The sequence below is a fragment of the Tympanuchus pallidicinctus genome, unplaced genomic scaffold (assembly GCF_026119805.1).
Source record: "Tympanuchus pallidicinctus isolate F22 unplaced genomic scaffold, pur_lepc_1.0 scaffold27, whole genome shotgun sequence".
NCBI lineage: Eukaryota > Metazoa > Chordata > Aves > Galliformes > Phasianidae > Tympanuchus > Tympanuchus pallidicinctus.
Genome location: NW_026294744.1, coordinates 4,684,963 through 4,698,373, shown reverse-complemented (window position 1 = coordinate 4,698,373; position 13,411 = coordinate 4,684,963). Strand labels below are relative to the sequence as shown.

Sequence of the window (13,411 nt, the reverse complement as noted above, 5' to 3'; positions counted from 1 at the left end):
TATCTGAATTAAACTCAGTTCTTGCCACTGGTCTTTTACTTTCCCCGAGTGCATTACATATATATGCCGAATTTTTTTGGTCAAATGACTAAAACTATTCTGTTATAAACTTAGTATGTGAAACTGGATTGTAATTTCTAGTGGAATTCCTGTATCTGTTTACATTAAAGAAAACCCCTGTGAATAGTTCCTGCTAGATGTAGATGCAGTGATGTTTCCACAAATTAGTATTAACACACATTTAGAGCAATATTGAATTTTATACACTTCGGTGTCTGGTTAGAAACTTTGTTGAATAAGAACTGGAAAAAATGTTGAATGGATTAATATTTTTAGTCATGTTTTATAGGGGAGCTATGGACTCCTGTCAACAGGGCTCTCAGAAATACTACTATTACTTAGAAATACTGCTACTACAAGCTTTTAGAAATCATTGGCTGGAAGGAGAGCAATTAAAGCATAAAATCAGTTTTGTGTTGTTTTTGGTCTGCTGATGCACCTGTGAGTATTTAGGTGGTGATTAATTATGAGTTGTTCCTAACATTATAAGGAAATATGAGATAAAGAGGTGACAGGAAGAAATGATAATACTACATAAAAGTTAGAAATGACATAGGGAAAATGGTCCAGGACTACTTGATGAGGAAACAGAGGGCACAGGCTACAAATCCGTAACACATCAACTTTGTTAGTTCTGCAGCTGAAGGAACAACTTACTCCCTTTCCAACAGCATTGTGCCTCTGGAGTGATGAATGAGATCGAACTGCTTGGTGGTTGAACACCAAATAGTGTGAAGCGTATTAATTCCCCTGTCAGTTTATGAGTAAGAGAGGTAAAAACACAGGGCAAGTTGGTGACTAAGTCAGGATCCTGATGCTTCCCTTGCGAGGAGCTCCCCCCCCAGCCCTGTGTGTGAGCCTGGGGTGACCATCCTCCTCGGTGGAGTCTCAAAATTAAGCAGTCTGCATGTCCTCTCCTATCTCCCTTCTTAGGCACAAGGAAAACAAAAGCGAAGTAGAAGGGCCAAGGGCCCCTCACTCAACAGTTTCCCTACCCCTTTATGTATAGTGTAAATGCAAAATAAAATCATTGATGGCTCATTCCATGCAAGTGTTATGAAACTGTATCTAGTACAGCCCAGTTAGTATCAGTTGTTTTGTATTAATAAAATAATAAGCAGGCCTATGCAGAAAGAGAAGAAATCACACTGCCTTGAGAAGAAAAACTCTAAGACTCATTCCTATCCGCAGGCACAACCGCAGCCAGGAGCACAAGGTGTGTTTAACATGCTGTGTGTATCAGCTTGTGTGAGCACCTCACACACTCTATGGAATAACCACAGCAGTTGCAGCCTCTCGTAATGTAGCCTTTGTGCTGTTTTGTGCTGGTGCTTTAGAGCTCATCAGTAAAGCTGGTCACCTTTTAAATATGACATTAATTTTTTCATACAAATAATTTGATTTTTACGTTAAAACCTGAGATTTGTGCTTTGTTTTGTTGTTGATTACTATAAAAATGTAGCAAAATGATTGACAAATACTATCTTTTTGTTATACTTTTGAAACTACTGGGGACATATTTTTAGATAATTGAGGAATTTTCTGTGTTTCTAGATTAAGAAAATGCTATGTTCGATTTTTTGCCTCAGCTGCTCACTCGTGAAGGAAAAGGAAATCTAATTTTGTGAGAATCATTCAAAGCATTAATAAACTCAATCTCACTGCATCACTTTGCCTTCAGAATAAATAGTGCAATATCCTTTTATTTATACATACTCTGTGACTTAAAAAGGGAGAAATGACAAAAATCTGCATGATAAAAGGCTTCTAAACTTGCAGCATTCCCCAAGACTGTTACGAAGCACTCGATGCAAGCTTTTTTCTTGTCTGCATCCGACCTGCTTTCAAACCGTGTTGCAGCAGTTGTGTGCAACTGAATCCAGACTGCATCATCAGTGCTGTGTCACCACCACATCGTTGGGCGCTACAACCAGGGAAACAAAACTAAAGAGAAACCAACCTTGACTGGGGGCAAATTCAGCCTGGAACACCTTACTGCCACTCTGCCTTCAACTTCTCTTTGGAGCAGAAAACAGCCCTTCTTTACATTCATTGCCCTTGTGCCTTGTGATTGTACAGTTTTTCTAGGAGGAAAAAAAACATTTAGGAATGGCTCTTTGAATAAAACTCTTCGGCTCATTCTGTACCTCTTGCAATTGTGGAGCAGTACCATGTTTGGTGCAGGTGCCAAGATGCAGGCTCCTTGATTTTTAGAAGGAAATGCATGCTTTCAAAGTCCCTAAGGTTTTTCCTGAGACTGTTCTGCCTTTTGTTTGATTCTTTGTCTGCCAGTGCACTCAAAGGCTATTACTTTTTCTTTTTTTCTGTCTTTCTAACAGTATCAAGGACAAAAATAGCGGTGAACTAATTCCCCCAGTAATGAAGGAAACCGTGTCCTACCTAAAAAGAAATGGTGAGTTATGTGTCAAAAAGGGATGTGTATTTTAAACAAAGGCAGCAGTATGTAATCCTCAGTGCCTGATTCAGCAAAGTTTATAGCTGCAATCTCAAAATGAAGGATATATTCAAATCCTGAAAATCTGGGTGGCAATTGAACATTGCCTTGAGAGCTCTGATTGGTAGAGAATAGCTTATTATCAGATTATTGTCTCACTACAAAAAATTTAAAAAAAAAAATAAAAAAAAAAGATTTTGGAATAGCAAGTGAGAGAGGATGTCTTGTAACAGACATCACCAACCCATATCATATTGTGGCTTTTAAATAAAATTCGCAGTAAAAATCAATGAAAACTTCTGTATTTATAGAACTCATTGAAGGAAATGCATTTTGCAGGAGTAAGCCTGAAGTCTTCCCTTCATAAAAGACTATTACTGCAGGGCACTTACAGACCCTTTGACTGCAGGTCATATCTGTGGTTGTAATATATAGGGATAGTTTACAGTAACCTTTATTTAAAATGAGAACATTTAAAATTTATGTTCACAGATCACCTTCATGTACAAGGAAAAGAGGGATGCGCCTTGAACTGCTGTCTATACAGTGGTATCCCTCATGCACCCAACCAACACAATGGAGGAAGGAAGCACCAGATGCTACCTGTAGGGCAAGCATGCTGTGTTTCCAACTTAGGAATGGAGGAGCAGCAGGGAGGAAAGGATAAGGCTGCAGTTCTGACATTCCTTTTTTCTATATAATATGATTACACATTCTGATCCCTGATTTTGAGGGTGGTGAGAGTATTATTTCCATAACTCCTCCTGCTTCTAGGTGTTAGAGTTTCATGAATGTTAATGAATGTTAATGAAATCTTACAGTACCAACCCCAAATATTAGCTGCATTTATGTTACACGTGCAAGAAAAGAAACAGCATAACACAGCTATGTGACTGGTGCAACACTGCTAAATGCTAAAGCTGGAACTGATTTCTATGATCTCTGAAAGTACAGCGTGAATTTTTAATAGATGTGTCAGTAGGGCAAGTAAAGAAAACCAGAATGTTTGGTTCAGGTATTTTTTGTGGGAATGCAGGTGGCATTGTTGGTTGTTTTGTTTGTTTTTTATTGAATGCCACTATTCTTTAACATGCTATTAATTTTGGTTAATGTTTGAACAAATTTTAAGGACTAACGAGATTTTTCTTAAGACAAAAACCAGGCTCATGGCTCTGTATTTCTGCTATACATAGCAGTTTCATCTGAGGTTTTCCTTGTTTAAAGCAATTATTGACAGCACACAAATAGAGAATACAAATGTTGAGTAAGTTATTGTCTTCCATAGAGAGGTTTACCCCAAACCTACATCCCACAATATTCCCCATCCTTAACTGCATTCTTGGGCTCCTAATCTGAACAAGGTACATTTTCCTTTCAGATGTGTTTAAACGTGTTCAAATGTGTTCAGTGTTGATTTCTGTCTGTTTTAACTGTTGTCACTAGAGTTTGATTTTAGTTTATTTGAACCTTAAGAGAGAAATATCAAACATTTTTAAAACTTGCACTGAATAGTCTTCACATTTGTCAAAAGAGAGAGGAAGGAATGTGAAGAAAAACATTACTTTTCAGCTGTGTTGCAGATTCCCTTGAGCAATCCTGTCTTCATTTGTATTGGTGCAAGATCAGGCTGGTTTAAATGAGGACAGACTACACAGCATCTTTCCCTCATTGCTGGACTATGCTCCTCCATATTTTAGTTTCTCCTGTAGTAAATAAGAACATTCTATTGTACGTTTTATTTTTGTTTGCTTTTCATACCTTGCATGAAACTTAATGGTATGTATAGGAGATTAAGAGGGAGATCCATTTCAGTGGATACCTGCTTTCAGTTCACATCAGCAGAGCACAGCTTTTATAGGCTTCCTTGTGTACAGAACAGCCAGCTGCTAGCTTACTGAAATTGGGATTTATCTTCAAAATACCTGTACCAACCAAAGGCCAAGAATTGGAGTGGTGCCATTTGTGCTATTCAGGGTATCTACTGATCTGCAGTATGTAAAGAGCCCCCAGAAAAACTTTACTGAAGGCCTCTAGGTCCTAATTCAGCATTACACTAAAGCTCATGAAACTATTCTGATATTCTGGATATGCTGCTTCAGGCACCTTAAAGATGAAAACTTTTCAGATGCAGCTTGTTTCAAATACATTGTTGTTAGATGGGTGGAATGTAAATAGTTCACTACTAAGAATGTTGAAGGCAAGTGACTGGCAGCTTGAGACAATCCCTGTAATTATAATTGTAAATGGATAATTAGAGCACGTGTAGTGGATCAGAGCATGCCTCATCTGCAGATGAAAACCAGGTTTTTTCATATTTTAGATTGTTATGAAACAGTCATACTTACATACATTTAGCTTATCTTAATAGGCAAATGCCTCTTACTCAGTAATCCATGGGAGTCAGGAGAGCTTAAACAAGGATGAACATGCACAGATATCACTACTTCTCATAGCTGTTATTACTCAGAGACTGAGAGAAAGTTTAATCATTAAAAATGTCAATTGATTTAAACTTCTGACTGTATAGGGACAGGATACTTTGCTTATCTTACACTTCCTTCCACATGTTTAAAGATTTTAAAGGAGTTGTATTTTGCTGGTGACAGAAGTTTCATTAGTAACTTGTTGTGATGACTGAACACAAACGGTCCATTTCTTGTTATTTTTGATGTTTTTCTTGCTGTTTTGTCTTGTAGCAACTGCAACAGTATCAGACACCTCCATCCCACCATTTGTTGGGTACAGCTTAGTTTTCTGAAGCCACCATTTCTGCTGCACAGAAATTTAAAACAAAAACAAAACAAAAACAAATAATTAAAAAAGAAAAACCACCAAAGTTTCAGCTCATGGTTGTGATTAAAGAGAAGATTTGGCTCAAACTTATCATTGCAGAATGTCTCTGAGATGAAAGCTTGTTATTCTGAAAGCAGTAATCGTCCTTGGGTTTTCTCCAAACATCCTCTTTTTTTGGCTAAAACTTCATTCAGTGCAATATCAGCACAGTTTGTGAAGGATAGTCTCTGAGGATATGTGATGGTATTTCTGAACAAAAGTCCTTGTCCTGCTTTGTGCATCCGTGCAAGTTGGTAACGCAGTGATGCTGAGCACTGATCTGTAGTTCAGCCTCACGCTCGCTAGCCAGCCTGTCTGACTTTTCCCCGTCTTTCTGTCCTTCTGTGTCCCCAGGAAGGAAGGCCATCAGATCTGCCAGCGCTGGCATCTTCCAGCTAAGCATGGGTTTGTTCTGAGCTGACATATTCCCTATCACAAGGAGATGTCCTCTAACCAGATTTCTCAGTTAGGAGACGGCTTGTCAGGTAGAGCATTTGCTGACATTTTCAGCCGGCTGATTCTTGAAAGCCAAGTACCTGCCATGCCGAGGCTGTTAGCAGTAGGTGATAGACATGCATTTTTTTGCACTTGTTTATAAGTGTGCAGGTATCTGTAGTACTTGCTGTCTGCTCTGATTTTAACTCTTTATCTAAATCTGGAATATCTCAGTTCTGCCATCAGCCTCAGCGTGTGTTGGTTCTGGTGCTGACAGCCCTGCAGGATGACTGGCAGCATTCTTTGCACTCCAGACGCAGCTGTGAGTGCAGTGAAAACTTCAGCTCATCTTCCAGAAGTGGCAGAAATTCACTGTCATTATCTTTTCCATTTGATTTTTGGCATAGTTTCCATCCTCATAGAATTATCAGCGGATAGGTTTTGGTTTTGTAGCTGAGAATTTGCTTTATCAAATAGTGTTATTGTGCTCTTTGCATCTGTTGTACTTTCCATGGAAATAAATAGGATGCATTACTTCAGAGTCACCTATGAAAAAAATAATCAAATACTGCAAAATCTTAGCAGACAAATTCCTTTGCAGCTCTGATCATCTTCTGGACCAAAACAGAGAAGGTTTCTTCATTTCAAAAGTGAGCTGATGATTTAGTCAGGCCTTAATGGCAAGATCGGTTTAAAACAGCTCATCTATGAGCAGATTTTCCTAGTAACCAGCAAATCAGAGGACTTTCTTCCCTGCTCAACCTCTGAACAACTTGTTCATCTGTCTAGTTCAGGCTTGGCTTGTGCTTACACTAAATAAGATTTTTGTGTACTACCTTATCTCTACTGTGCCTTGAGAAATTACCTTGCTTAATTAAATATTCACTCTCTTGTCAGAACAATTCAAAAGTGTTCATAACCTGGTGTCATTCCTTTGGTGGTAATGATCTTGATGCTTTTTGCACAGACCTTTTTCTCGGACAAACCCAATTTATGCCACAGGGCAGTCATTTTCTCTCTGGGTTAATATGTCTCCACATGTCCTTAGCAACCTACCTAGTGCTGAAGTGAGTTGCTGACTCTTCTAACAGACTGTTTTTTTAATCAGGAATGTAAGTAATGCCATGCTATGGAGGCTGCACCTTTACATGCCCATGTATGAGAGTGGCGGCAGCCACAGGTGCTGCCTGCAGCATCCCAGCAGGACAGAGGGGACTCACAGCCATGTGCACTGGGAGCTGTAGGACTCAGATGTGTGCTTTTCCTTTATGCTTAGTTAGGTGTCTCACCAATTCCTTTCATGCCTTTTGCTTACATGTCTTTATGTTCAAGAACAGTTGTTAACATACTCTTTGTTTAAGTGTGTCGTGAGAAATTAAAGGCTTGGTGGTGTGTGGGTTGGTTTGGGGCCTTGGATAGACCAGTGTTAATACAATTCACTACATTCCCTTAGTTCTTAAACTGAGCCACAGTTTGAAGGGACTAACTGATACACAGTAAATTGAAGATGCATGGCAAAATCCATATTCTGTGAGCAAGCACCCCAACAACTGGAAGTCACAGAACAGTTTTTAAGGGAATTTTTATTTGATTCATTATAAAGGTGGGTATATCCTGTACTGTTCTGATTCTTATGAAGGTGTTAAATAGATTACAAAGGACAGAAACATTCCCAAACCCTGTCTGAAGTAGTAACACACTGTCATTTTTACTGGTTTAATACTGATTACCAGTTTGAAATGTAAAGGTAGGATTATTATTTCCAATGCATTTAGAGATGCAAACTCTGTCCTTGTTTGTATTTTAAGCAATTTAAAGCCAAAGCTAACTACTAAAATTTGCAAAATTTGATAACATTTATATTCTCAAGAGTAGGCAAATAAGGAAACAGCTACAGAAAATTACTTAGAAATTGAAGAGACCATTTGAGATCAGCAGTAGCTCAGAAGTGATGGAACAGACCAATAAAGTCACGGTGAAGGAACTGCTCTGCAAAATAGAGAAAGAAAATAGCTAACTGTCCCCTAAAGGAAAATTATGTCACAGTAGTCCCCATTACTGAGTCTTTCTCTCTTACCTCATCTCTTTTGTCTACTGCTAGTGCTTTGTAGGACAAACTTTCTGTTCCGTGTTCTTTGATAGTACCACAGGAGAGTTCTGAGTGATGACAAAGAACTCCTAAATGCAATGATAATAACTGTGCCATAGAAGTTTAATAATAAAGCAGTAAATATCCTATGGTATGATTATGGTGGCAACTAAAGCTGTCCTTTATCTGTTTGACAGCAAAAACAGTGGTAAACAGCAATTAATCTTTCCTGCTTATCTTCTTCATGAAACACAACAAATCTTGCTGATGGACAAAGTTTTGGTTCAGTTTTTTTGATGTGAATGAATGCATCCTGATGGTGAATCAGAATGGATAGAGATGGATGGTTATAAATTCTGAATGCGTTTGGATTGCTGCGGCTTACTGAGTTTACCTCCTGGCTTCCACTTCTTGTAATCAATCAAATATCTTCTAAAAATGCAACACTGGGAAAGCTTGACATTGGTCACACAAACATTTCTGAGTTCTTAGTTCTTTCTGTTTTGATGAGAAAGTCTTTACCCAGGGATAATGGAGATTATATAAATCTTAAGACCGGTTCATGTGTCATCAAATAAAAATGGACCGTGTAATAAGCACAGTTGTGTTTTCAATGCTCAAACATTGTAAATAAATTATGTTTGGAGGTGCCAAGTGTAAACTGAGATTATTCATTCATAAATCCAAAGGCTAGCCTATGCTGTTCAGAACTGCAAGGACGCAAACACACTTTGGGTTCTTGGAAGGATACATTGTTCTAAATCCTTGCTGCAGCAGCTTTGCCATAGGGCTGGAACTGTACTTTTTCTTTCCCTCTATCCTTGAATTTCTGTACCATCTTGCAGAGCAAATCATTTACAAACTGCAGACATTATGATCACTTGCTCCATATTTGCACAGTGTATAGGGACACTGTGTAACCCCCTCCTAAAACTTGTAATGTATTCTTACTTTAAAAAATATATAGCCTTAAATATAAAAATTCTTAATTCCTACCACCAGACAATTAAGAGATTATGGTCCATGTGGACAGTTAAAATATGGTATATATTAGTCAGTCTGCATGGTAGAAATAAACAAGTTCTGATTTTTAAAAGGGATTCTTATTAGAATTGGGTGATCTGGAAGAAGAAGCCTGAATCAGTTGTGTAAGTGAGGATGAAAACTAATTCCAAATCAGGATGGATGCTTCCTGAAACTTGGCAGGACCAACAATTGAAAGAAACATTTCCAAACTCAGTTTTGGATAGAAACAATTCAGATGCTCATTCATTGCTGTTTCTCATGTGAAAGCAGACGAATTAACAAAGAATTTTGATGCCAGATGATTGAAGGAAAAAGAATGCAATTTTCACGTCTCCCTTTCTTTGACAAGTTTTCAGCAATGTGCCAGCATGTGCTGTTTTAATTTATCTGTTTTGATTTTCTGTGTTTTTCCTTTGGAACGACTGATCGGGGAGGCAGAAAGGGGTTAAGTATTTTTAGCAACAGTTTATTAATTCAGAGTATGACACAATTGTGTCACTGCACTGTAAAATTTTGTCTACTATGGTAAAACCCATCTTATTTCAGTGTGGAATGAAGTGCCTGTCTGTTTTCATTTATGATTACTGACATTTAAATAATTACTCAGTTAAGTTCTCAATCTCAGAATCACTTTTCATTGAATACAGATGGTTTCTTCTTCAGTCATATTACAATGTTTTTTTCTCTAGCATTTAATATTTAAAATAAAATTGTACTCACTTTAGTCCAGAGTACTTAGGGCAGGATAGCAACATTCTATTGGTCTTTATATCTGTCTGTCCATCTATCCGTCCATCTATTTATCTGTTTTTGTGCACAAGGGGCATGGAGCAGTTTGTGTTATCTCAATAGCAGTTCTGCAGCACTGATGGAATATTTGAGTGATGTGCAGCTGCACGTTTATCATAACTGCTGTTACTGCCAGTCATCAGCTAGCAGTGGTCTGGCAAGCACTGTTAGTCTGATTGTTAGTCTGATTTTTGTATTCTCTATGGAATTGGTTACCCATGCCTTTAGTGGCAAAATAGTTCAACTTGTACACACACACACAAACGCAAAATTCAACTGAAATAAAGAGATAGCTGATATGAATTTGTAAATAGAATTTGATTGAAGAATACTACTGACATAATACTGAGTCATCTAAGTCAAAACACATTCTTGAAAGAATAGAAAAGTGTGAGTTAAAGTGAAATGACCAGGATTGTCTTCAGTCAATTTAACGCTGGTGGCTCTGACATGAACTGTGTCTGCAAAAAAGAAGACAAAGTGATTAATTTCACTTTGGTGGGAGCACCTAGTGCTAAACAGTGCTTAATTATGGTAGTACTACGGGCTGACTTTTCCCCGTTATTGGCTGAACAGGAGGAGCCATAGCCAGGCTTGGCAAATGTGTGTCCTGGTTGTGTGTCAGGCTGAGTACTTACCCTTCACAGTTGAATCACTGGTAAGAGGCTTCAAGTCCCTTTTCCCTTTCCCATCCCTTATTAGGAGACTCCTGTTGGGGGATTTGGGTTAGATGATGTTGGAAATGCTTTGCAGTACTGCCAATCAAATGTCAGGCCCTTCTAAAGTGCAGAAAGCACTGAGGGCAAATAACAGGCTTGTGGACTTCTTAAAAAAGAATCCCACTCAGTTCATGTGCATGGAGAAGAATGTAAGGAGAAGAAACACCTGCATTTGTATTTGGTTATTACCACCTGTAGGTAAAACAAATTATGGTATACTGATCCAGTTCCAGCTGTTCTGGAAATTTAATTCTGAAAGTACCACAAATTTCACCTACACTGTAGGTGTACTACACCTACACTGTAGGATACCTACTGTATCCTACACTTCTGCAAATGAGGAAATAGTTGTTTTCTCCTCCCAAGGACTTCCAAGTAACATATCCAGCAAGAGCATAGTGCCATTACAGTAACACTGATGGGATGCAGAACCAGACAAGTACAGCTGCTGTCTGCACTGGAGATTCATGTCTTTAATTAGACTCATGAAAGCACAGCCAATAAAGGAATACACATGTTAAAAATGGATATTTATTACACCTTAGTTTATATAGTGAGACTAACATCAGATTAAAGCATTAACTGTTAAACCACTTCCAGCAAACCAAATTTTAAGCATTTATCCATATATCCATATTTGTCCATCTTCTGAAAGACATGTTTCTACAGAAAACCTGCAGTCCACTTACAGCCAACATAAAATTCTACAAATTCTAAGAAAATTATTGCATTTGTTGTTTGCTGAGGGCAGTGTCTTGACAAGCTAGCTTTTCAGAGCTGCCACTTCCAAAGCCATGCCTTTAGACAGGTTGCACTATAAATCTAATGGAAAAGTTTTATTACAGTGATATCATTTGCAGTGACTTTATTCAATTGAACATGATCTGGTTGAGAGTTAAACAATCGTTCAAATAGATCATAATCACCATCCATTAGGTTCCTTTAGTAAGCAGACACATGGCCTTCCTCATGTAGTACGAGATTTCATACACCTTCCAGATTTGAAGGCATAAGTTAAAGTTTTAGTATTTAAATTGGAGTTTAAGAAGTGGGAACATACATGTTCAGAAAAAAAAAATAGGGTGCCATATTAAGTAATGATAAGCTTCTAATTCTAGTGAATGGGACACTTATAATTAGACCTAGGGTTTCTTTGCAAAAGTCTCTGAAACACTATTACTTCAGTACTACATTATCAATTCTAGTATACTGATCTGAAATCATATGAATAATGCTAAATGCCATTCTATCAGGAGAAGGTTGATTAAGGAATTTTGCATTTATTAGTTTTTCATGTATAAAATATACTTTTGTATGCAACTTGTGTGAAATTACAAGAATGACAGTATCTGGCTATAGGACTAGGGGAAATGGCCTCAAATTGTGCCAAGGAAGATTCAGGTTGGATGTTAGGAAATACTTCTCTGAAAGAGTGGTCAGGCTCTGGAATGAGTTGCTGGGGAGGTGGTGGAGTCGCTGATCCTGGAGGAGTTCAAGAAACGTTTAGATGTTGCACTAAGGGACATGGTTTAGTGTGAAATATTGGTGATATGTGGATGGTTCGACTGGATGATCTTAGAGATCTTTTCCAACCGTGGTGATTCTATGATTCTATCCTAGTATAATAGTGCATGTTAGTGCATGACTCCAGATTTTTCTTGAACACCATAACAACTCTTGATTCTGTGAATAGATGTGCACATACTTCAGTTGAGATACACAAGCATAACTTTCAGGCTGACTACTTAGCAGCTGAAAGATTAGAATGAAAAAATAAAGAAGTCAGTCATCTGCTCTTCCACATTCATGTAAAGAAAACAAGCGACAGCCTCTTCAAGTCAGTGGGTGGTCTGTCACCCTTCTCAAAAAGACTGATATTTTTGCTGTGTTTTGTCAGAAAGCCTAATATTTTAGGTGACTGTGCTTCCAGTGGGAATCTCAGTTTGCAACTACATGTGAGCCAAATTGTATTTCCTACTAAGCGGAAGGAATAATACAAACCAGAGAGGGAGACAGAGAAGGAAATGATGATTTTATGAAACTCAAAAGCAAGAAGCACTGCATGTCTCAAAAAAGTAAAACATCCCAATGCTGTTTTGCATTATAAATCAAATAACTTACTTTGAAAGCTGTTATCCAATTTCAATCCTTGATTGTATGCAGCTTGTTGACATTCTTCCTCTGTAGCTGAAAACAGATTTCAGTTAAAGACATGAAAGACGTATTTCAGAGATGCCTAGCAAGATTAGAATTAGGTATTTCAAAATACCATGGGCAGGCAGAGTCTTAAGTCCCATTGATTTCCAGAGGGAGGTGGAAGAAGCAGTGGTCTGCTCAAAAGTACCTTGAAGGTGGGGAGACCAATATCCCTCCAGTAGTAAGGACTCCTCAATCCAAAGATGCTGTAAAGCATCTCCTAGCTTACATCTTGTCTCACGCACTGACAGTAGTAGGAGCTCAGGAAATTTTTGCAAATATTCTCGTTAGCTTGCTAAAGGCTTTAAGGTGTTTAAATTAGAACAGCAGAACAGCAGGTGTGGCTGTTTGCAGATAAACCAAGTGAGGGTGAGGCACTGTTGAAAAGTACTTTTAAAGAAAAGAATATCATTGACATGACACTTGTAAAACACTTATGTAAAGGCCGTAGTACTTCTATGAGTGGCATTAAAGAAAATGCCTTAGGCACTGCTACAATGTTTTGTACAATGACTGTACCAAGCAGGTTTGTTCCCAAACCTTCTTCCTCTGCTCTGTTTTCAATTGAATCTGTGAAGCAAAACAAGAATGTGGCATCAGTTACCAATGGGACATGAACTGTATTTTTCAGGACTACAAGTAGAGGGCCTCTTCAGAAGGTCAGCCAGCATCCAGACTATCAAAGATGTTCAGAAGCTCTACAACCAGGGTAAGCTGCCATTATAAAAATTGCCACAGGTTAATAACAGTGTGAGGGCTTTATTGATCTTGTCTCAAGCAATGAAGCAGAGATGTTAGGTATTTTTTTAA

The 13,411-nt window shown here is 38.1% G+C and overlaps 1 protein-coding gene across 6 annotated transcripts in view; it reads left to right on the top strand.

Annotated features, from left to right (window-relative positions):
* Window positions 1-13,411, top strand: part of ARHGAP8 (Rho GTPase activating protein 8) — a 75,578-nt gene that overhangs the window by 48,901 nt on the left and 13,266 nt on the right. For 5 of the 6 annotated variants that reach the window (XM_052690709.1, XM_052690705.1, XM_052690706.1 and 2 more), the window contains 2 exons: window positions 2,400-2,473; window positions 13,233-13,310. In XM_052690709.1, the coding sequence (XP_052546669.1) occupies window positions 2,400-2,473; window positions 13,233-13,310 (152 nt within the window). Of the gene's footprint in view, window positions 1-2,399; window positions 2,474-3,007; window positions 5,833-13,232; window positions 13,311-13,411 lie in introns of those variants that run through there. The other variant, XR_008208574.1, reaches the window with a different exon arrangement.